This window comes from Typopeltis vanoorti, chromosome 24, assembly GCF_054136105.1.
Source record: "Typopeltis vanoorti isolate ZY-2024b chromosome 24, IOZ_Tvanoo_1.0, whole genome shotgun sequence".
Classification (NCBI taxonomy): domain Eukaryota; kingdom Metazoa; phylum Arthropoda; class Arachnida; order Uropygi; family Thelyphonidae; genus Typopeltis; species Typopeltis vanoorti.
Genome location: NC_143572.1, coordinates 51,347,504 through 51,373,603, shown reverse-complemented (window position 1 = coordinate 51,373,603; position 26,100 = coordinate 51,347,504). Strand labels below are relative to the sequence as shown.

Below are 26,100 nucleotides of genomic sequence, written 5' to 3'. Positions count from 1 at the left end.
GGAGGGGGAGCTGCATCTGTGGAATTATCTATTTTACAGGTGCTTTTTTTGATAAATCATTTGAGGTCAGTGAAGGATCCATAGTTCTGGGTGAATGTCTTTGTCTAGAACCTTAGTCATTGATTTCCTTCAGCCTTTTGCACTATGCAGTTTGTTCAAATGGTACTTGGTAACTGAGGCACAAAATTCAGTATTTGAGGAGGATATACTCAATCACTCTATTTTAAAATTCTTACTTACACTCATCATTAAAAAAGCATTAAGCAGCAGATATCCAAGAAATTGGCTCTCTGCTATAAACTTGCTCCCTCTCCTTGGAAATTGTATGCAATATTTTTGTGGCAGAATATATTTGGTTCTTTAATTTATTTTTTTCTGAGCTTTTAAGAAATTAAGGGTAATCATCTGCTATATAATCCTAATCATACCACTCATGTCCAAATGATTTTTTAATTGGATAATTTAGATTGTAGTACATAATTATAAGTATGGTATAATTATGTAGTACATAATTATAACAATTAGAGGTGAGGAATCATTTTTAATTATTAGGCCACATCTCATTTCAGAGGGATTTCATAAAGGTAATTAATATTTATATCATGTTAACATGGGGCCTCTGTAGCTCGGTATAGATGAGCCCTTTGGTTGGAAACAGAAACACCCAGGTTTGAATCCCATTTACAATGAGAGGAACCTCTACCAGGTGTTTTCAATGAAGTGGTGAGTTAGCTTGTCTCATATGGGAGCAGGGGATTTTTTCAAACCTCCTGGAAACTTTTTTCCCTTTCCTAAAATCTTTTTTAATTAAATTGCAAAAATATATATTTCCCAGCCTACAAGAAGTTAACATTTTGCTTATATCCTAGGATGTCTTGTTTAAATTAAATTTTAATGCAAATCTTAAAACTTTTTTTAAATTTTCTCATAAATTATATGAACTTAGTTCATGTAGCTCTATTATAATATATTTAATGGTTTCATCATAAATATATTATTTGAGGATCTGTTTACAAATTGTTGGTTTAATCAGGAGACAGCCTGAAGCAATAGCATTTTCATGTAACTCCTCATTCCATGAGAAGTTACATGAAAAAGAAATCATTGCTGCTTAGGCAGCATTTAAGAGATGCTTAATAGCAGCAATGTCTGAAATATTCTAAACATTAGGAAATTAAATAGGATAGCTGCAAAAATGTTATCATTAAACAGGCATTTGGGAAAAAGAAGACATTATGGAGGTAAACTGCAAGAGAAGAAACCTTTTATATGCAGAGAATAAAGAGCAGACTAAAATTTAGTCTTGGTTATAAGGAAAGAGAAAATGCAGTATTAAGTAGTGCTTAGCCAAAGCAGGCCAAGAAAAATTGCAAATATTTTGATATGTGGTCAGTAGAAGAATGAATGATTATGGATGGATATTAGTTAATGGAAATGGTAGACTGTGTGACCACTGGAGATTTTTTATATGAAGAATAGGAGGTTTTAATCTTTAGGAATACTTCATAGGGAAGGCTGTTCCAGATGAGTGGAAATAGCAGGTTTGGTGGATTGAGATTTGAACTGTAAATAGATGTTGGGTAGCTGCTTATATACACTTAGCAGAAATGGGGAAATTTATCTGGGGTTTTTCCTCCCACAAGCAGGCAAACTGGCCTTGAGAACATAATGCTTCTACAGAGATAGGATACCTCAGGAGGTATAAGGCCAAACCACCTTATCCTCATATAACGGTTGCGGTTATAAGGAATAAAAATCCTTGATACTGTAAAGGTAAAAGAAGGAAAATATTAAGAAAAAAAGAAAGAAATGGGGAGAATTGATGGATGACATTTCTGTGGAACATTGTTCATACATTATTATGATTACAGCTATTTTGCCTGCTTCAGTTTAGGAGTACCCCTCTTTAGATGTCATTGGCTATTTACTCATGGATTCTTAGGGCATTATGAGTGTAGATGTACTAAAAAGTATATGTAGCCTAAGGAATAGAAAATTGCACATACCTTTTTCTGGGTGTTGTGGCTTTTCCTCAGTCTGCGATGTCGAAAACTGCAGAGTGGGGGGGGGGTAGGCAGTATGGTAGAATAAGTTAGAAAAACCCGGGTTTTTTTCGTAACATATAGAAACATATACTTTTATATAGGGTGGGGAAAAAATGAAAGGGTTAATTTTTTTTTTTTTTTTTTTAAATAGGGAGGGGGAAGGGGAAAGGTGGTTGACGGGGTGTGGACCGTTTCGACTATTCGTGGTCGTCATCTGAACACATTGGGAAAGTGGAAGCTATGTCAGGTCGGGTGAGTGCTTCTGCTTTAGAGGTGTTTGTGTTGTCTCCTATTGGTCGGGGTTGTGACCTCAATTTTATGTTGTGAAGCTTCCAAACCTCGGAGATTATGTAGGGCCTGTGTACGTTGATAGAGTTCGCGTCACACTTTATAGCTATTGTTTCCGATATTCTGAGCATTGTTTCGTTGTCTTGTCTGTCTATTATGATGGCCTTGTCTATCTGCGGGGTGTGTTTTTGTTCAAGGGCGTGAACAGCTATTTCCGTTTTTCCTGTGTTTTGTATACGATTGTATACGAAAAACGGAAATAGCTGTTCACGCCCTTGAACAAAAACACACCCCGCAGATAGACAAGGCCATCATAATAGACAGACAAGACAACGAAACAATGCTCAGAATATCGGAAACAATAGCTATAAAGTGTGACGCGAACTCTATCAATGTACACAGGCCCTACATAATCTCCGAGGTTTGGAAGCTTCACAACATAAAATTGAGGTCACAACCCCGACCAATAGGAGACAACACAAACACCTCTAAAGCAGAAGCACTCACCCGACCTGACATAGCTTCCACTTTCCCAATGTGTTCAGATGACGACCACGAATAGTCGAAACGGTCCACACCCCATCAACCACCTTTCCCCTTCCCCCTCCCTATTTTAAAAATAAAAAAAAAAAAAAAAAATTAACCCTTTCATTTTTTCCCCACCCTATATAAGAGTATATGTTTCTATATGTTACGAAAAAAACCCGGGTTTTTCTAACTTATTCTACCATACTGTCTACCCCCCCAACACACACACTCTGCAGTTTTCGACATCGCAGACTGAGGAAAAGCCACAACACCCAGAAAAAGGTATGTGCAATTTTCTATTCCTTATGCTACATATACTTTTTAGTACATCTACACTCATAATGCCCTAAGAATCCATGAGTAAATAGCCAATGACATCTAAACAGGGGTACTCCTAAACTGAAGCAGGCAAAATAGCTGTAATCATAATAGTTTATAAAGAGGAGTAACATGGGAGTTTTCCCAGAAATAATATACATTGTTCATACAATTATTTTTAGAAAATGCATAGTGCAGAAACAGATTGTCTGTGAACTGGCTTTAATGGTTGGGCAGATTTGGGATTTGTACAGAGCTAATAGCTAATTATTATTATATTACGTAGTGCCTGAATGCCTGTTAATTGTGTTTATGTTGTCTGGTTGGTTTGTCTGTTTTGTAGAAGTCAGGATCTCTGCTTCCTCTGTGTAAAACCAGCTAATTCACTTCAATTATAAAGCCCTTAAAATTTGAATTTACTTTGTAAACTAAGCAAAAAAACAGCTTTCTGCAAAAGTGCATCATATCCATGACAGGGTACAAACCCAGATCTTTCCAAATCCTCAAAGGGCTTCATCCTAGTGAATGTGATATCATACAAAACTTTTAAGTGGAAGGATTGGTGGTGGGAAGACTAGTAGTGTGTGCGTGTTTGTGTATTTTTTTATCATTACCACAGAAGAGAAAACGTTCTGAACCAATAGCAAATCGATGGTCTGTATATTCCTTAACCACTGTATAAGCAAGGGGTTAAAGAATATAGAATTAAGCAATTTGATAATATTGAGTTAATAGGACTTGATGGTGTTTTGCGATATGTTTTATGGGAATGTTCCAGAAAGTTAACAGCAGCCTTAACATGCGTATTTAACAAGAGGAAAGTTCAAAAAAAAAAAAAAAAATGCCAAGATTGAAGTTCCAACCTGTCATTTGGATCTTCAGGCTATAGGTTGACTTGGATATTGGTATAAAGTATTAGAGAAGTGGGATCGCTTAAGGATCAAAGCTTGATAACTGGGAGAAGACTTCATATAGTTTCTGAAAAGAACTGACTGGGATTCTAACCTAATATGCAATTCTCGCCTTCTTTTGATGCATCTTGTTAGCAACTACCTACCTACCTACCTGGATGGCAAACAAATGAGGATGGATTGACAATTTAAGATTTATCCAGACAAATTGTATTCTGTATTGACTTAAACCAAAAAATAATGATAAACAACAAGATAAAATATCATTGTGAAAAGTCAGCTACTGGAACAAACTCTTATTTCTGATTTGAAACAGTGAGGACCACGGGAATAAATAAATATTAATTAGTTGCAGCTCTCACCATTTCGAATCAATCTGTTGTTCATGTTCTACCTTGTAATAAACTCGTGCCTCTTGGATACTAAGTAAATTACAATAGAGAAAAATTTTCTTGTTTTTATCCTTTACCTAAGTGTCTAAGCAAATAAAATTTGCCTATGAAGTATCTTCATGACATGTTATTTTTATATAGAGGCTGATGATTTAGGATCTCATAATGCACAACACACTTCCTTTTGGACATATGTATTGCTTTGTATTATAGGAATAGTCAACATTTGCTATATAGAAGTATTTTAGTTATAAAGATACTTGACAAGCAGTTCCCCCCCCCATATAATTGAGTAAAGGATTAAAATAAGAATATAATTTCTTATTTTAATTTACTTATTTTATTTCTTGTTATAATTTACTGTAAATTCAAACTTAACATGAGCAGAATTCTTGGCAAGCATCATCGACATAAGAAATATCATGTTGACATAATTGATGTTATGCAAAGAAAACAGAACAGAAGAAATTATTTTAAATAACTACAAGATGTTATATTCAGATAATAATGATTGGAGAAAGGAAGTAGTAGCTGTAATTCAACACTAAATATAAAAAATCTTGAATGCAGGCAGTTTCAAGAGTAATGTGGACAAACATCAGAGTGTAGAATTGGACAATTAGACTTATTTGTGCCCATGGTCTCACAGAAGGTTCTACTAATGAAGAAGTGGAGGAATTTGAGTCATTAGAGAAGGCAAATGACAAAGAAAAAGTTTGCCATTGTATTGTTGGAAATCTAAACAGCACAATAGAAAATGAATAAGCAATATATAGAAATGTTCTGGAGAGATTTTGAGAAAAGAGAAAAGCTAATAATAATGATAAGTACCTGCTGTATTTCTGTTTGAGACTAGTCATTACTTAACACCTTGTTCCAACAAAAAGATGTGCACAAATCCACATGGAGAGAATGCACAGAAATAAGTCTCATTAACTATCTTATTGCTGATAGCAAAATCTTCAGTCTAGTTCTGAACACGAGTAGTGGGAGGAGAACATGCGGATAAGTTTGAAATGTGATCACTATTTAGTTATAACCAAGATAGAAATGAATATATTGAAAATAAAGGTATGCAAGAAAGTTTTTAAAAAGAATCAAAGTGGAGCAGCTTTCAAAGGTGAACTTAGATTCAAATTTGGAAATATTACTGGGGGGGGGGGTATACCTTGCAGACTGGTTGATAGACTCTGAAGAAAAACTAGTTGATTGATTCAACTAGAGAAGCATGTGATGAAATTACCTGCAAGCAGAGAAAAATCAAAACTCTATATGGTCTGGAGGCTATTGAAAAACATAATACTGTAAAAGGAATCACAGTTGATAAAGCTGACATTGAAAACTGAAGATAAAGATATCGTGAATAATTATTTTGAAAGATTGTTAGATGAAACGTGAAGTGACAAGATGAAAAATATATATTCTACCCCATATATATTAATATATGGGGTGGAAATGAAGGTTTAAAAGTTTTAAAATAGCTGGAATAGAGTGTTCTAAATAAGATCTATGTAAATATCCTTGAGAAGAGGCTAAAAAAAATATATAGCGTAACATCTGAGTTAAAGCCAAATAAGGCCATGAGTAGATTTTCCCTTAGACAAATAGTTGAGAAATCATAGGGATCTGTATTTAAATTTGTACATATGAAAAAGGCATATGACAAAGTGCCAAAAGAAGAGCTGTTCAAAATACTACAGTTACATACCGTAAAAATGGAATTTTGCATTGAGGTATGTATTTAAGTTGGAGCAACACCATATATGGTGTTGACCATATGTGGCATTTGGACAGCCTAATTTTTGGTTTCCTTGGTCAGAATGCTTTTCATCCTAACGAAGGTTGATCTGGCAATTTCTATTTTTCTTAATATTTCCTTATCACACTTTCTATTCTCTGTAATTAGTTGACCCAAATATACAGGGTGTTCGGGATAAATTTGACAGTTTCGTAAGGAAAAAGAAAATCTTCTTTGTATCTATTAAATTTAATGAATTGACAAAAAAAACATTACAGGCAGAGTTAATTACAATACTATCAACAAGATTTACTCAAAATAACCACCATTAGCATCGATCACAGCTTCAATTCTGCTTCGGAACCTCGAACAAGCTGATGCTACAGTCTCCCTGGGAAGGGCCGCAAAAACTGTTTTAATTTTATCCATTAACTGGGCTTTTGTATTACTGGAAGTGCGATTGGTGTCTTTTTCAACTGCGCCCCATACAAAATAATCCATGGGGTTAAGGTCTGGGGAGTTTGGAGGCCAAACATTTGGACTGGTGAAGTCGTAGAAATTTGCAGACAACCATTTTTGACTTTTCCCAGAGGTGTGGCAAGGGGCCGAATCCTGCTGCCATACATACGGCCTACCATTGGCTACCCTTGTTATCCAGGGCTTGACTACAGTTAGCAACTCCACGAACAAAGCCCGAATTCCAATGCCAGGGTTCTTCAACACCTGTTCCTGCAGATTTGCGAGGAATTCTGCTGTACGAACGCAATCAGATCGTCTGCTAGGGATCTTTCTTCTTGCTACATCCTCGTAGTCACCATTGCAAGTCTCTAGTTCATGCCTGATTGTTTTTACTGTATTCAGGGAGCATTGGGCAGCAGTCGTAATATCCTTATTTTGATGGCGGGCACGAATCATCATGATACAAGTTATTCTCTTCCATGATTCAGGTGGGTTCCAGCTATCCATCCTTTCTGACATCTTGTATATGAATGAAGAAGGGTCCAAACTTTTAAATGAAGAGAAGTGTGTGTTAATACATGTAACTTACGGAAAAATATAATTAATTATAAATATGTCAAATTTATCCCGAACACCCTGTATATATAACTCTCTATTGATCTGAAGTATTTCCCCTGATCTTAATACTCCTATTTATATTGGTTATTTTCCTTTTTTCTATTGTTACCAGCATGGCTTTGGTTTTTTTTTTTTTTTTTTTTTTTAAAGTTGAAATTAAGTCTATATTTTCATTTAGTTTCAGTGTCTCTTCTAGTAAGTTTTGGAGATCTTTTTTATTTTCATCCAGTACCATATCGTCTCTGCATATCTTAAATTTATATTTCTTCCTCCTATGCTGGCTCCTTTAAATTCTGCTAATTGTTGGAAGATATTTTCAGTATAGAGGTTAAACAATACAGTGGTGCCTTGGTTAACGACGGTAATCAGTTCCAGGATTACCATTGTTAACCAAAACCGTCGTTATCCAAGGCACAATTCCTCATAAAATTTAATTGAAAATTGATTAATTTGTTCCAGCTCCTCCCCACAACCATATGCAGATAAAACTCATTTAAAATGTCATAATAATATGGTAAATATCATTTATTTATTATACAGTATATGTATTTTCTACAAAAAAATTGACATTAATAAAATGAATTCATTCTTCACCAGAAGGACAATTGGGCTCACTTCGGAGTTTTTTGACAAATGGACCTGTAAAAAACATGTCTAGGGTTGTTTGCTTCTGCCTCTTTTTTTAAATGTTTCTGAAAAACTGCATGGACTTTTCATCAAATAGATCTGCAGTTCTGATAACCTCAGATTTGTTTGATTCCATTTCATAGCAACATTTTGAACTTCCTCCCACTTTGCCAAAACATTTTTGATTTCAACAGTCATAATTTGTTCTTTCTCTCCATCCTCATCTTCAGATGAAATTTCCTTTTCTTCACATTGCTGCTTGAAAAGTTCTTTTAGTCGTCAGTAGTCAGTTCTCAGTCATGCATCTCCATCTTCCCTCTACTTCCGAGTTAAGATCATGAGCAGTTGCCACAATATCCTTTACCAATTTGTGTCTTTCATGTGAAGTTTCTTCATTACCAAAGGAAGGGCACAGTTTCCTCCATGCTGCTTTGAGACATTTCATTGTTACTTCTTGCCAAGCCTTTACAATTAGCCTAATTGCTATGACAATGTTGAATTCTTCCTTCCAAAATTTTCTTAGGGTTATGTTGGTAGCCGCACACATTTCAAAGCACCTGGTAAAAAGTGCCCTTGTGTAAAGTTTTTTAAAATTTGCAATTATCAACTGATCCATAGGTTGAATCAGCGATGTAGTCTTGGGAGGAAAAAAAATTACCTTGATAAAATCTAATTCCTCTGGTAGGCTCTTCTTGTATGCCTGTTGGACAGCCAGGTGCATTATCCACTGTTAAAATGGCTTTTAGAGGCAGATTGTTTTGCTCAAGATAGGCTTTGACAGTTGGTTCAAACACTTTGCGAATCCAGTCTCTAAATTCTATTCTTGTGACCCAGGCTTTGCTGTTAGACTTCCACAAAACACCAAGATTGGATTTAGAGACATTGAACTTTTTGAATGCTCAGAGATTCTCCGAGTGGTAGATTAACATTGGTTTTACCTTGCAGTCTCCACTTGCATTTGCTGCTAAAAGCAATGTTAACCTATCATTCATTGGTTTATGCCCAGGAAGTGTTTTTTCTTCTTTTGTGATAAATCTCCTGTTGGGCATTTTCTTCCAAAATAACCCAGACTCATCGCAATTGAAGACGTTAAGGTAGGTATTCTCCTTCTTCTATAATTCTTTAAAGCTATTGACAAATTTATCTGCTGCTGCTTTGTCAGCACTAGCTGCCTCTCCGTGTCTGACCACACTCTGAATTCCTGTTCTTTTTTTAAAGTTGTCAAACCAACCTCTGCTACCTTTGAAATCATCATCTACCTCAGAACCTGATCCCGAAGTCTTCTTTTTCAAATCTTGATAAACCTGTTTAGCTTTCTGACAGATTGCATTTTGAGATGTAGTATCGCCCGCCATTTCTCTTTCTTTGATCCAAATTAGTAATAGATTTTCCATTTGCTCAAAAAGAAGCCCTCTGACATTCAACCTTGAAGTTCCATTAGCAACCTTAGCTACCATAAGTTCTTCTTTCTTAGCCAAAATGGTTGATATTGTAGAATGACTGGTTTCATATATTCGAGCTAGCTGCATAACTTTCACACCTTCATGATGTTTTGCTATTATTTCTTTCTTCTGTTCAATAGAGAAAATTTTTCTTCTTTTTTTTTCCCTCGTTAGCTTTCTTTTTGGGACCCATTTTGTCACACGGTAAAAAAAATTCACTCTATTAAAAAAAAAAAAGATACGCAAAATACAGTATTATTACAAATTGTACAACACTAAGACAAGGGATACAAAGAACATATCATCACCTGAAAATAAAAGTAAAAATTCACAAAAAAAAAAACTTTTTGAAATAAATTTAACAGTTATATTTGAAACCTGCAATTTTTGGCTTCGTGCATTTTGCTTGTAAGGTGATGATATTAGATACAGCACTTACCATAACATACACTGATTAGCAGCTTATAGATACGACGATTATTATACAGGTGAGATTTGATTTTGCCTTTTGATGGCAAACGAACAGTGACACACACCTGCCGATTTATTGTCTATATGAACCAACACGGATAGGGATTCATATAATCGAGAGATTATATGAATCAACACATAAAAAATAAATGCTTAAATACTTATTTTCATCATAAAACGCATTTATAACCACAAATTTTAAAATAAAGCACAGTACACTACAAGAAAAGAAACAATAAACAGGAAACGGAAACAGCTGGCTACGATGGGTCAAACATATCTGAGCTTCACAGCTATGCCGCATGGCTGTTCTCTATTCAACAGTGTCTTCCCGCGCGTGGCTGAGTGCGATCGGAAAATTCTGGTTTTTTTAGATCGGATAGGGATTCATATAATCAAGAGTCGTTAACCAAGTACGTCGTTATCTGAGGCCGTTGTTAACCAAGGCACCACACTGTATAGGAGAAAGAACACAGCCTTGTCTGACATCCTTCTTGACTGGGAATTACTCCAATGTTTCTCCTGATATTTTTATTGAGGCAGTTTGCTCCCAATATAGATTTATCAGTAATTTGGTGTCTTTACCATCTATCATGTTATATATTGTCAAAGGCCTTTGTGTGGTCAATAAAACATAAGTAGACTTCTCTTCTTTCTGCTTCTCCAGATATCTCTCTATAATAGTTCTAGTGATTTTTATAGCCTTATCACTTAAACCCTTTAAACATTCTGCCATAATTCCATCCGTTCCTGGAGCTTTTCCTGATTTTAATTTCTAAATGGTATTTGTTACTTCCCGGGTAAGAATAATAGGCCCCTCCAAATTTTCTTGCAACAGCTTATCTATTCTATCAAAATTGTAGAGTTCCTTTGAATATTCTACCCATCTATCCTTTATTTTTTGTCTTTCTCTTAGGATGTTTCCATTGGCATCTTTAATGCAATGAGAGCCTGCTCTGTTCCAAGATTTGCTAGTTGGCACCCTACATAAAGTTCTCTGGTTTTGTGTTTTTTCTCCAAAAGCTCAATTTTCTTGCATTTGTTGTTGAGCCATAGTTCTTTTGCAGTCCTACATTCTTTCCTGGTCTCCTTGTTTAAGTTCTTGTATTCAGGACGATTTTTGTGTTTCTTTCCTCCATCCTTTTCAGTATCTTGTCATTCATCATCCAGAGTTTACTCATCTTTTCAAATGTTTATTTGATGGAAATTGTTTGTTTTACTGTTTTTTTATTTTTTTTTATGCCCTCTTTAAATTTCTGCCATCTATCCTTAGTCTCATTTTTAGAGTAAGGATACTTGGTGGAATCAGGAACATTAACAGCAGTGTATTGTGCCAGTTCCTTTAAAAATTTATCTTGTATTTCTTGATTTTTAAGGGAGCCAAGATCATATTTTTCTATTTATTGGTTTCATTGTTTTCTTTAATTTTATTGTTGCTTTAAAGACCACATCGTTATGGTCTGATCCAATATCAGCCCCTGGGTATGTTTTGGCTTCTAAAATGTTATTCTGGAATCTTTTTTTTAATCATTATATAGTCAATCTGGTTCCTATAGCTGTCTCCAGGGCTTTTCCATGTGTAAAGTCTTCTAGGAGGCTGGCTAAACAAAGTATTTGCTATTACCAGATTGTTTTCTTCACAGAACTGTATTAATCTTTTCCCTCTTGGATTTCTATGTCCCATGCCTTGATTTCCCATTATGCAGGAAGATCTTTTCTGAGCCTACTTTAGCATTTAGATCTCCCATAATGATAGCTATGCCATCTGATTTGGCATTGTTAAGTGCATTTTGAATGTCTTCATAGAAGTGTTCTTCTATGAAGACATTCAAAATGCACTTTATCTTTGTAATCAGAGGTAAGTGCATATATTTGGACAGTAAAAATATTAAAATGTTTAGCTGCAATTTTTAATGCAATTGCTCTATCACTTATGGGCCAAAATCCAAGTAAGGATTGGGCAATCTTATTTTTTTAGTACAAATGCTATCTCATTCCTCTGACTATGTCTGCATGAGCATATAATTGAATGATCCTTTCTGTTTATTTTTCCACTATTAATCCATTTGACTTTACTGATACCAGCAATGTCAATTTTCATTGCTTCAAGCTCTTGTATAAAGTTATCTAACTTCCCAGCTTCATATAAGGTCCTTACATTCCAAGTTGCAAGCCTTAAGAGAAGATTCTTGGTTTTCAGACATGAAGGATCAGGAGATACTCTCCCCAGAGGGTTTAAGGTATCATCTTCATATGCTATTTTCATAATATCTGTCTTACATTCCTGAGTTTCTTTCTTTTCTTTCCTGTAATGTCTCCAAGAGGCAAAAGTTGCAGAGGCTCCAACTTTATCTCTATTCTTAAATCCGACATGGTTCTCTGTTTCATGCTTTACTATGGGAGGTTATGTGGTGAGGTTCCTGTTTTTTCCACGGTGACTGGCCGCATCTCTGTTTTGTCTCGGAATGTACCCGGACTATGTCACATAGTTGCTGCCATGCCTTCATTATCATTGTCAAATTAAATTTTGTTCATCTGTTAACTCTGCCATTCCGGTCTTCAGGTGCAACAAGGAGGAGACACTCTCCTTCACTACAGCATAAAATGCTGATATCCTCACTTAGTTTTGCATGCCAGTTGAGTTGCAGTTTCTGAGTGTGGTTGCATGAGCAGTGGGAACCAATTCCATCCAGCCACCAAATATTTTGAAGCAACTATATATAGTATACAGTAGTAGTAGTATACTTATATTTTATAAAAGCCTTTGATATCAAGATGGCTACACGACAAGTTAATATTTAAGTTGGAATGTGAGAATTTTAATATTAGATTATTGAATTGGATAGGAGAATGATTGTCTGATTATCATTAGTACTCTGTGTGTGTTGGGGGGGGGGGGCATCTTGGAAAAGGAAAGTCACTAATGGTTTGCTGTGGGATCTATTTCAGAGCTCTTATGGTTTATTCTATATGTTAATGATATGGGAATTTTCGAATAATGCAAAGTTGGGAAGGGCTGTGATGATTAAAATAATTAGTTCTCTAGGAGGAAATTAGAATGTACTGCCTGTTTGCTAACATGAGTGGGCTGGCAATACAGTATTGTAATGCATAATGTTTTGTTGAGAGGCTTATACGCTGGTTATACATGATAACTAATAATTAAGGAATTGACAGCGTACACTAGAAATATAAATTAAATAAACTTTAATATATACTTTCTGCTATTTTGGCAAACGTCACGTTGCCATCTTCTTGGGTACTTAATACAAAGACAGGTGCACGCAAGTACTACATAACAGCAAATGAGAACCGAAGCTAGGAAACTACCGTTTTCCTAAAGTCCTGATGGTGCCCCCTGGCGGGCTATATTGGTAGTTCTTGGCCTTTGGGCTGAAGTTCTTCTGATAAATGTTTCTCAAATTGGGGCAGTCTCATGCATCCAAATTTGTTGAGGTTTGGCATGTTCCTAAGGGCTGAGGCTGATTTCATGAATAGTCTTTCATATTTGAACTTGCTGCGGTGTATTACTGTGGCTTTCTTCCATCTTATTCTGTGGAGAGTATCCAGAGCGTGGTCTGCAAGTCCAGAGTGGCTGTACTTGTGAAATCGGATGTAATCCTTGTGTTCTGAAATTCTGATATTTGCTGTCCTGCCTGTTTGGCCAAAGTAGGACAGTTTACAGCTGCAAGGCACCTGGTATGCACCAGGTAGGTCTAGGGGAAGTGGTTGGTCTTTAGTGGAGCGGATAAGGGATGCCAATTTTCTATATGATCTGTAACAAGTAATCAAGTCATGTTTTTTTAGGATTTTGTTGATTTTTTCCGAGGTGCCTCGGATGTAGGGAATGGCGATGGATCTAGAATAATCTTTTTTGTGAAGGGGGGGGGGTTGTGGATAACTGGGTTAAGTATTTTTGGGATTCTTTTGGGGGGGGGGGGGTAGCCATTGGCTGAGAAAGTGTCACAGATGTGATTTAGTTCAGTAGTTAGGGCTTGATCATTAGAACAGATTATTTTTGCCCTGTTGAATAGTGTCTTAATAACTTGATATTGTTGTGAGGGGGGAGGGGTGATGGGATTGTTGGTGAATGTATCTACCTGTATGGGTGGGTTTTCTATAAACTGAGAAAACCAAGGTTCCATCAGGTTGGCGGGTGACTAGTGTGTCTAGGAAAGGGAGGTTATTGTTTGCCTCTTTTTCCAGGGTGAACTTGATTCTAGGGTGTTGGTTGTTTAAGTGTGTTAGGAAGGAGAGGAGTGAATCTGGACCATGTGGCCAAATAGCGAACACATCATCAACATAGCGAAGCCATATGGTAGGTTTTTGTGGGGCTGAGTTTAAGGCTTTCTCTTCAGAAGTGTCCATAAAGAAGTTAGCCAAGGGTGGGGAAAGTGGTGAACCCATGGCTGTCCCCTCTATTTGTTTGTAGAATTTTTCCTGCCAAACGAAATAGCCTGAGTTCATTGTAAACTGAAATAGGGCTGAGATATCGAGGGGAAATTTAGCTTGGATTAGCTCTAAAGTTTCTTTGAGGGGGACATTTGTCTCCTCGTGAATAAGGAGGAGACATCAAAACTGACCATTATGTCATTATGTTGGAGTGTGAGGGTTTTCTATACTGGCTTTGAAATGGGCTGAGTTTTTTATGTGTGATGGTGTGTTGCCAGTATAGTGTGAGAGCACTTTGGCTAAATGCTTGGCTAGTTTGTAAGTGGGGGAATCAATGCCATCCACTATGGGACGTAATGGCACATTATCTTTATGTATTTTTGGGAGCCCATATATGCGGGGGTGGTCTAGAGTTATAGGGTTTCAGGGTTACAGGACTGCCCCAAATTTGGGAAACATTTATCAGAAGAACTTCAGCCCAAAGGCCAAGAACTACCAATATAGCCCGCCAAGGGGCACCATCAGGACTTTAGGAAAATGTTAACTTCCTAGCTTCTGTTCTCATTTGCTGTTATGTAGTACTTGTGTGCACGTGTCTTTGTAATAAGTTCCCAAGAAGATGGCAACGTGACGTTTGCCAAAATATCAGAAAGTATATATTAAAGTTTATTTAATTTGTATTTCTAGTGTACGTTGCCAATTCCTTAATTATTAGTTATCATTATTATATTATAATGTTTTGGAAGGCAGTTTGATATTATGTATATATTTGGTGGGATTGTATTGTAGAAGAAATAAGTTACCTGGTGATGGTAGATAAGAACTTGAAATTTAGGAGACATAATTTTGAGGCAACAACAGATTATAGCAATTAGGAAAAGGATATTGGCATACAGAATGGCTATAGTTGCACACAAGGCCTTGATTAGACAACACATGGATTGCTATGTGATCATTTGGTCACTTTGTTTTTCATGAAGATGAAGAGATGATGGAAAGGGTCCAGAGAATGGTAACTAAGGTAGCTTTAAATTCTCTAGAATGTTGGGTATGAAGATAGAGTAAAAATATGCTGTCTGTAGAGTCTGATGGATAGGGGTAGGATGTGATATCATTAAGACATATAAATTAGCAAACTTTTGTACCAGATTAATGCAGAAGATATTTTTCATAGCTAGAGAGTAATGTAAGTGGGGTTGAACAAGAGGTGCCGTATTTGGAAGATGGATCTTCCAAATACGGCAGGATGACATGAATAAGGGAGTGGTTTACAGTTTTTTTTGCTTGGAAAATGGCGGATGGGTAGGATGCATTGCCTGAGAGTGTGGTGAATTAAAGTAAAGACTGATGAGCATCATACTTAATAGTGAAGACCACCAAGGATCAGTCTTTTAACTTCATTAATGGTCTAGTAATGATAATTATAGACAGACATACATAATAAAATGAAAGTTGAGTAGAACATAATAAGCTTTGTTTCATGGCATGTTTCCAGTACATTTTGTTTTGTTTGGAGCCTAGTAGTATATTTTTTTTTTCATGAATTTTTTAGAGAACTCTGATACAATCAGAAATTAATTTATTCCATGAAATGTTTGGAGAGTTTTTATGGCATGCCAAAGTTATCCTTACTTTCAAGTAACTTTGGTACTCTAGTAGCCTCAGGTTATATTTTGGTTTGGTTGTCATATTTTGCAAATGGCAATTTTATCTCTTCATTTTGCTGTTAGAGGCAGTCCTAACTGGCAGTTGTTTCTTTTAAAATTTCTAAAAAATGAAGTCCAGGCATATTTATAAAACTGTAATTGTAACACTTTTTATTAGAAATTTCTTCGCCACTTATAGCATATCTTGCTGCATCAGTATAAACCGTACTCTGTTACTTCAGACACTGACTGCTCCAGCCAAGAACAATTCATTGTCTTGGGGAGCTTGTTAAATTTATCAGCATGTTCTACAGAAGAGTGATGCATGGTATACTGAATTTTTCAGAAGCTTGTTTTGTTTTTTTTATTCATATTTTTGGTGGCTCTTGTTAATGCCAGATTACTCTGGAAATAATCAGAATAGCGCCTGTTGTCCATTTCTCTATTGAGCTTGTGTTAAAGCATTTACCAACTTGTTGGAGTGGTTAGCTAATCAACAGACTGTGTATTTGAATCTACCATATAAGTCCTTTTATGAATGTCTTTTGCTTTAAGATGAATTTCTTTGCTTAAGGGTCAAAGCTGTATAACTGAGAGGAGACCTCCACATAACCATTAAAGGAATGCGGAGAACCGACCAGGGCTTCTGACCTAATGTGGAATCCTCACCTTCTCGTGGTGCACCCTGTTGGGTATCTACTTGAATACTGAACGAACGAGGATGGGCTGCCAATTTTGAATTTAGCCAACCAAATTGTATTCATATTGGTTAAACCAAAATAAAAAAATGATGGTACAACATGACAAAATTTCATGCCGGCTGGGGCATCGCCCAGTTAAATAAGGCCCCCGTTATTTTCGCCAGGGAACCAGGGCGAATAGCGAAAAGTCAGCTACTGGAACAAATCTGAAAACGCACTCCAACTCAACATCACCAGAGTTAAAGATCTGTACTATCAACATAAGAACCCTGAATGGCAAAGAAATGGAGCTAGCTGAGGAATTAGATAAGTACCAGATCGACATATTAGGGGTGACCGAAACAAAAAAGACAAAAATTGGTGAGATCTTTCTGGGCAATAAATACAAAATGTTATATTCCGGCAATGACAGTCAAGGAAAAGAAGGAGTAGCCGTAGTATTCAACACAAAATACGAGGCTAATCTTCTTTAATGGCAGTCAGTCTCAAGTGTAGTAATGTGGGCAAATTATGAGAATGGAGAACTGAACAATGAGACTTATTTGTGCCTATGGTCCCACAGAAGGTTCTACTAAGGTAGAAGTGGAGGAATTTTTTGAGGCTTTAGAAAAAGCAGCTGACACAATGAAAAAGGAAAAGTAGGTCCTTGTTGGGGATCTAAATAGCCGAGTAGGAAATGATTGTCAGACATGCAAAAATATTTTGAGAAAATTTGGAGAAAAGAGCAAAACTAATAATAATTGCAAATACTTGTTGGATTTCTGCTCAGCATGTGGACTGGTTATTACTAACACCATGTTCCAACATAAAAATGTGCACAAATCCACATGGAGAGAAGAGGCAAGGTATAAGAAAAGTTTCATTGACTATGTTATTGTTGATAGTGATGTTTTCTCCCTGGTGCAGGACACCAGAGTGTACAGAGGATTTGAAATTGGAAGTGACCACTATTTAGTCTTGAGCAGGATAAAATTGAATTTCATATTGAAAAGAATAACGTGTAAGAAAGTTTTAAAGCAAATAAACGTTGAGCAGCTCTCAGATGTGAACTGTAGACTAAAATGCACAAACATTATTGAAGAAAAAATGAAAGAGTTTGAGAACAGGAATCAAACCTTTGAGATTCACTGGCAAGCCTTGAAGAAAGCCCTGATTGATTCAGCTAGAGAAACATGTGGTGAAGTTGTCTGCAAGGATAAAAAAATTAGAACTCCATGGTGGACACAGGAAGTTAATGAGGCAGTGAAGGAAAAGAAGAAAGCATATCAAAAGTTCATGGCAAATAAGTCAGCTTGTGCTCTTAGAAAATACAGAGACAAATGCAAGAATGCTAAACATTGTGTAAAACTAGCTAAACAAAAGTCATGGGAGGACTTGGGCAAGAATATAGAAAATAAATATCAAGAAGGTGGCAAAATATTCTGGAGATTGTTGAAGAAGCCTAAGCTTCTTCAACAACCTCGAGAATATTTTCAACTTAGAAGTTCTGCAAAAGGAGTTAGAGATGATAAAGCTGACATGAAAACAGGAGAAAAAGATATTCTTGAAGTATGGAGTAATTACTTTGAAAAACTGCTAAATGAAACAAGCAGTGATGACAGCACAGTGGTAAAAAACACTGACCAAGCATGCAGTCAGGAATACATATCCATACTTGGAGTAGAAAAAGCCATCAGAGGCTTGAAATGTGGAAAGGCAGCAGGAGTAAGTGATATTCGACCAGAAATGCTGAAGTGTGGTGGTATAAAAGTCTTACAGTGGCTGCACTGCATAGTTCAAAAGGCCTGGACAGAGGGACAAATTCCCGATGATTGGAGTAGAGCTCTCATAGTACCCATATATAAAAAGGGAAATAAAACTGAATGTGAGAATTACAGAGGTATTTCCCTACTGAGTGTTCCTGGCAAGATCTATGCAAGTATACTTGAGAAACGGTTGAGAAAAATTGTGGAAGAAAATCTGGGTGAAGAAAAAGCTGGATTCAGGCCAAATAGAGGCTGTCAGAATCAGATCTTCACTTTACAACAAATAGTCGAGAAAGCATGGGAATATAACAAAGATCTGTATTTAAGTTTTGTCAATTTGGAAAAGGCATATGAAAAGATGCCAAGAGAGAAGCTATTCAATACGCTAAAGTTATATGGTGTCAATGGGACATTATATCAAGCAATACTTAGTCTTTATTTGAGTTGTAAGTCAGCAGTTAGAATTGAAGGAAGTACAGGAAGATGGTTTAATGTTAAATGTGGTGTGAGACAAGGATATACATTATCCTCTCTGTTATTCATTATCTATATGGATCACATTATGAAGGAAAGTGGTATTAAGCATGATATTAAAATTGGAGATGTTAATGTCAGCTCTTTGCTTTATGTGGATGATGTTATACTTCTAAATAAATCCGCTATAAGTCTGCAAGATTCTATGACTAAATTGAATAACTGTTGTAATAGATATGGTATGATGGTCAGCAATGACAAAGACAATGAAAATAGGCAGAATCATTGAAAATGTCAACTGTGTTGTGAATGGAGAACCTGTGGAACAAGTAAAACATTTCAGCTACTTAGGCACGATTTTTACTGAAGATGGTAAACTAAATATAGAAATAGACAACAGAATCAGCAAAGCTGGTATGGTGGGAAGTCAATTGAATAAATTCATATGAAATAAGAGAGAAATTAGACAGAACACTAAATTAGCTGTATAGAAGACAATGTTCAAACCACTTTTAACTTATGGATCTGAGAGCTGGGTCAGAAGTAAAACACTTGACCAAAGACTAGAAACCACAGATATGAGAGTCCTGAGAAAGATTAGAGGCATGGACAGATGGCATCAATGGCAATATCATATTAAAAACGAGTATATTAGGAAGGAACTTAACATTGTCAGCATCCAGGAATGCGTTAGCAGAGCTAATCTCAGGTGGTATGGTCACTTAAACAGAATGGGTGAAGAAAGATTAGCAAAACAAGTGTTCCCTGCCAGGTTGGCAGCAAAATGATCCTGAGGAAGACCAAGATAGGGGTAGATTTATACGGTACAAAGTGCCTTAGATGATAGAAATATAAGATCTGATAATGTTGGAGTCTTGACAAGTAACAGACTGATTTGGAGGAAAATTGTAGATAGGAAGTTAGTAATGATGTAAATTTTTCATGTAGTACTATCATATCCTGTACACCCCTTGAGGGTACATGGCAGGAATTTGATGATGATGATGATAAGTTTCTTTGCCTGTTGTGAAACAACTATCTTGCACAATGGAAACCTGAAATGATTTGAAAAAAATTCTGTTTGGTCCCTAGTACATGAATTTTTGATTATTTAATCTTAGCCATTCATGGTACTAATACTAACGTACTATTGGTTACAGCCTTTTGTGAGTGTGTGCAAAGGGTTGAGGAGCAGGTTTTTTACTTATACTGCTAGATGAGTGGAATACGAGTTTAAATAATGGATTTAAAGCCTGTCAGCAATAGTTGAAGACATTTTGCATATAAATACCATCTGAGATTATTTCTGTGTTGGAAATGATCTTATGTGGTTACCAAAGATGAAGCAATAAAATCAGCCAATATATATATATATATATATATTCATTTTTTATTCACATCAAAAAAACAAAACAAAAAATGATATCCCTTAGAATTGTAATGTCAGCCCCTAGCTTCAGTATTCCTTCATTTCACAAAATATGTTAAACAGCACATAATACGACACCACTATCTCCCTGGCAGTAATGAAAGAGACTGCCGTATAAACACTAACTTATTTTCATTCATTGATTTGCCAAAGACAACACTTGGATTTCTCTTGGATTTTTGCTTTCAATGTTTTTATCAAGTCTGGTAAAAATTCTGAATTGAATAGAATTGAACAATCAGCTGGCCATTTCATTTCTGCATTTTGTTTTTAAAATATAAGTTCTAATGTTCCTAATTTTACTGAACAAGATGAAATAACTTACATTTATTATGCAGCACATTTGGAAGACAGCTATTCTTTTTGTTATGTAAAGGAATCTTTATGTTAACTTTTAAAATGAAGGTGAGTTAGCTAGTATAATAGAGGGTATATTAGAGGTGAGTTTTCCTCATGGAAAATTCTTCTTGCAATTTACAGACATATTATATACACTTTTATAGATTTAAGTGCTTTGGCATAATCTAACCAAACCAATTTATTATGCTGATATGTCAAAATGACAACACATTTTTCACTTCCTAGCAAAATTCCAAATAAATGTGTGCTTTATGTTGGAGGTTTAATGGATTTTTTACAACACTCAAAAAGAATTAAATTAGAATAGACATATTAGTAAGCTTTGATATCTCCTCTTTGTTTACCAATATTCCCTTAAATGACACTTTATCTCTCTTAGAAAACGTTTTCCCCTCTGACATCTTAGATCTCTTTTCCTTTGCCATCAACTCTGGATATTTCTCTTGGAATAACAAAATCTACAAGCAGATAGAAGGAACCGCCATGGGTTCCCCCCTCTCACCCCCCCCCCTTGCCAATTTCTATATGGAAGATTTCGAAAAACGAGCCATAGACTCAGCCCCACTCAAACCTTCTATCTGGCTAAGATATGTAGATGATGTGTTCTCCATTTGGCCTCATGGCCCAGACACGTTAGACTCCTTCCTCGGTCATCTCAGTAGCCTACATCCAAGAATCCAGTTTACTATGGAAAAGGAAAAGAACAATTGTTTACCCTTCCTAGACACCTTAGTCATGCGCCTGCCTAATGATACACTATCCTTCACTGTATACAGAAAACCCACACACACAGGCAGATACATTCACAAACTCTCCCACCACCACCCCTCACAACAATATGGCATCATTAAAAAAAACCTTACCAAGAGAGCCCACAATCTTTGTTCCAGTGGAACCGCCCTCACAACTGAGCTTAACCACATACACAGAACTTTCCTCTCCAATGGCTACAGTGAACACAGTATCAAAAAAATAATCAATTCCTCCGCCATTCCCCATCCCTCTCATCAACAAGATTTTAAAAATGCCATCACCATACCCTACATCCGAGGCACTTCGGAAAAAATAGCCAAGATACTAAAAAAGTATAACCTACACACAGCATATAGGCCCTACCGCAAACTTGCTACCCTTATCCGTTCTACGAAAGATCAGCTCCCTCCTCTCTCTCTCTCTCTGCCTGGAGTTTACAAAGTACCCTGTTCCTGTAAGCTTGCGTACTTTGGACAGACAGGCAGATCAGCATCCATCCGCCTGGAGGAACACAAGTCGTACATCATTAAACACAACTATGGCCATTCAGGCTTGGCTGACCATGTTTTGGACACTACCCACAGAGTATCATGGAAGGAAACCATCATGCTCCACCACAGCAAATTCAAGAAAGAGAGACTTTTCTTAGAAGCAGCAGCAGCTCTCAGAAACCAACCAAATCTTAACAAATACGGTTGTATTAAGCTTCCGAAGATTTGGGAAACACTCATCACCAGAGGTCCCACCTTACATTCCAGGCCACCTACTACCGCCCTTAGAGGGCACTCCACCTAGATAGGACTTTAGTGTCACCCACATGGTTGGGCTTAGTATTGTAAGTTTTTGTGTGCATGTTACATTAATTGTTTTTGTAATCCCCGTAGGTGTCCTAGTGACTAGAACGTAATATAGGAAGTATTAAATTCTAATTTAATTCTTTATGAGTGTTGTAAAAAATCCATTAAACCTCCAACATAATGTCCTCACAGCACTTAAGCCTCTACACAAGAATAAATGTGTGTTGTTAATTCCTTTATACACATTAATCAGGTAGTCCTCCCTTTTTTTTTTTTTTTTTTTTTTTTTTTTGACCAACTTGAAGTTTTTTAAATCCTCTTCCTCCCATCTCTAAATTTTTTTAATATCTCTTACTTTTTCAAATCATTTTGAGCATTCAAGCAAGAAGTTAATATACAAATTTTAAGGAAATGACATGTACTGTACGACAACAGATGCGAGACCCCTCGATACATGACAGAAGAAGGCGAATCCATTCCAATAATAGGATAATCAATGCATTTCATGGGATGAGTGTTTATTATTATACGTCGGAAAATTAGGTTTTCTTTTATGAAAATTCTAGGTTTTAAAGCGGTAACTATATTCTCGTACAATTGAAAAATTTTACGTTTAAAGAATGTGATTATGTGTGTTGGTGATGAATTCATACATCGCCTTATTCCTTTTTTATCTTCTTGGCAATCTGCCAGCGACAGCTCTTGCTTCTGTGGTCGGACAGTAATACCTTAGCATGAATGTATGTATATATACCATACCACTCTTTCTGGCTTTGATGATTTGGAGGAGTGGGGAAGCAGCAAAAACCCTAAGTTCTAGGTGATTTTCATGACCAGTATACTTCCACTGCCAGGCCAGTGGAAAGTTAAAATGGCATCATAATATTGGTCAACAGAACTGGACTTCTCCACATTTAACAAAATAAAATAACCAAGTGATTTCTAACAGGCAGGTCTTTGAATGGACACCTCAGGCCTATGAAACGTTTACTTTTTTTTGAATTTATTGTTTTTAAATAAAATTTGTTCATAGAATAAATGACTTTTTTTTTTTTTTTTTTTTTTAGCTCACCCATAGTACTGGTATGCTATAGGTTCTGCAATTGTGTAAGTTTATATATACAAGCTGTGTTCAAAAAAAGACCGAACTTTTTAAATAGCTTGCCAACCAGCACAGAGAGCATACTGCGACTAGTGAGTGCACCTAGCTGCGGGTTTTGATAACAAACTGCCATTTACCCTGTTCTGCAGTGAGCACATGCAAAAGCTGGTCGTCGGATAAGTGCCAAAGTAACAACGAAAAAGTTTGATGAACGTGTGCATGTGTGTTAGTCATCGAGTTATATCCGCTGAAGTGAGCATGTGCACAAGCTGTTTGTTGGATTATGACAAAGTGACAATGAAAGAGCTTGAAGAATAACGTGTGTGTGTGTGTGTGTGTGTGTGTGTGTGTGTGTGTGTGTGTGTGTGTGTGTGTGTGTGTGTGTGTGTGTGTGAAATTTTGCTACAAACTTGGTAAAAATTTTACAGAGACATTTCAGTTGCTTAACCAAGCATACAAGGAAGACTGTATGAGTCAAATGCAGTGCTATGAGTGGTTTAAGCATCGATGGATGAGTTGGTCAAAGATCACAGTGTTGTTGGTTTTATTTTTTGATTGGAAAGGCATTGTTCATTATGAATTTGTACAACGTGGTCAGGTGGTAAACAAAGAGTTGTACCAGGAAGTTTTAGCGCATTTGAGGGATGCTGTGCACAAGAAGAGGCCTGAATTGTGGGAGAACCAGGCTTGAATGTTGCACCAAGATGCACTGGCTCATGCGTCGCTCCTCATCCACAGTTATATAGCAAAACATCAGATATCTGTTGTGCCCAATCTACCCTATTCTCCAGACTTAGCCCCAGCTGACTTTTTTTTTTTTTTGTTTTGTTTCCCAAACTTAAAACCACTTTGAAAGGACGTCGTTTCCAAACCATAGAGGAGATTCAGGAAAATGCAATAAGAGAACTGCGCACCATCAAAAAGTGCATTCCAGCAATGGAAGAAACATTGAGAATAGCATATCACCAGTAGAGGGGACTACTTTGAATGGGAACAGAGCTTAAAATGGTGTAAAATGAGCAATAAATCTTTATAGTAAAAGTTCGGTTTTTTTTTTTTTTTTTTTTTTTTTTTTTTTTTTTTTTTTAATATGCCTCGTGTATATATGTATATGTATATATCCCATTCAGGTGCCACCTCCTATCTAGGAAGATGACTACCATGATGTGACTCGTGATTAACTATGGGCGTTATGATATGTGGTTGAGGACCTATCTCTTCCACATATTGTTACAGGTATTGGTGGCTGTAAATCGTTTGTGTTCACAGGGCTGGTTTGCCTGTTCTGGGGGACGAAAAACTCGAGTTTCCAGGTGAAAAAAAACTCCTACCTCCATATGAGACCATGTTTCTTTCAATCTTTAGTTGAAAGAAACTAGATAAAGGTTCCTCCAGTTAAAATTTAACTACAAGATAGATAAAATAATTTTCACAGCAGCAGAAACAGATAGATCCATGGGTGTTGTACCTGCCATGAACCCATGAACATGTTATGTGATATCTTTGCATATATATAAATAGAGTTGGATGAATTTTAATGAAATTTTGGATTTTTGTAATTATTGAAATACTTCAACAAAATGTATATTTTCTGATATCATTTTGAGCTGAAGGTAAGTTAGCCAGTCTCATATAGATGCCCTCCTTCACCCCTACTGCAAAAACAAATGAACCATCCAGAAAATACATGCAGTTGAGCAGTATCATTCATGGCCTTAGTTATCACAATGTAACATTGAGTATACAATCTCAGGATATTTCAGTATTCATTAACTAAGATCATTAGACAATAGAACCAATTCCATTTTGCCAACTAATGATTTTCCCTTCCCTATAATATTATACTGCAAATCCCCCTGTCTTTGTTGTGATAATCTGTTGATTTGAAAGAGAAATGCTGAATGATTTGGAAAGTCAGCTGTTGTTGCCTGACTATTTTTAAATGTGAGAGATTTCCATTTCTTTCTTTTCCCTGTACATTTGCTCAAAAAAAAAAAAAAAAAAAAAATGGATTGATTTACTTTGTAAGGTTCGATTTGGTTACTTATTTCAACAGCATACCAATTAGGGTGTTTTTATTTATTTATTTATTTATTTATTTTATACTTTAGAAAGTAATTTGTGTCTCTTTATTTCAGCTTTCAGGCTAAGCTTCCAGACATATTCAAAGATATTCATGAATGCTTTCAAAGCATAGAAGGGAGGCTAAAGGCTGAACAGTTTAAGGTAAGTAATATGTTTCTAGCTACCATTTTATATTTTTTGTTTAAGTACATTTTGCAATACACATAACAGCACTGCTTCTGGCTTTATAGATTTTGATGAAATTTAATATTTGGGATCTTTACCAAAATATTGAATCAATTGACTTCATCTCAGTTAAAATCAGACCATATCTAGGCATGTGTTTACAATTGAAATGTGATATTGCTTAATGCATAAATTATACTTCTCTTCACTCTCTTGCAGGTTGATGTTATACATTCTACAACATAAAACTTATTGAATGAATGAAACTTTACATCCTGGTTTGTTGCCATGGATCAGTACTATTTAGCCTAGTGCTGAGACTATAAGCTATTTCTTTAGGCAGAAAATGGAGCTTACAGTTTTATAATTAATACTTCATATTTTTGAATAATAATCATAATAGTAAGTTAACGTAATTATTTTGGCATCTATTCTTGCATGAATATAAATGCAAACAATTGATTTAATGCATTGGCCTCTCTCTCTTGGTTTACTGATAATATTCCTTGTGCTGTTTTCTTAAGGAACAGTGTGTTAGATCCTGAATGGAGAGCTTTACAAGTAAATTCTTTATTCAGGATTTAACATGATAAATATTACTAATTAAGGAGATA

General features: G+C 36.0%; 1 protein-coding gene across 6 annotated transcripts in view; it reads left to right on the top strand.

The window, feature by feature from the left end:
- LOC150093191 (U2 snRNP-associated SURP motif-containing protein) overlaps positions 1-26,100 on the top strand; it is a 467,947-nt gene that overhangs the window by 366,991 nt on the left and 74,856 nt on the right. For all 6 annotated transcript variants that reach the window (XM_090413350.1, XM_090413354.1, XM_090413351.1 and 3 more), the window contains one exon: positions 25,375-25,462. In XM_090413350.1, the coding sequence (XP_090269476.1) occupies positions 25,375-25,462 (88 nt within the window). The remainder of the gene's footprint in view (positions 1-25,374; positions 25,463-26,100) is intronic.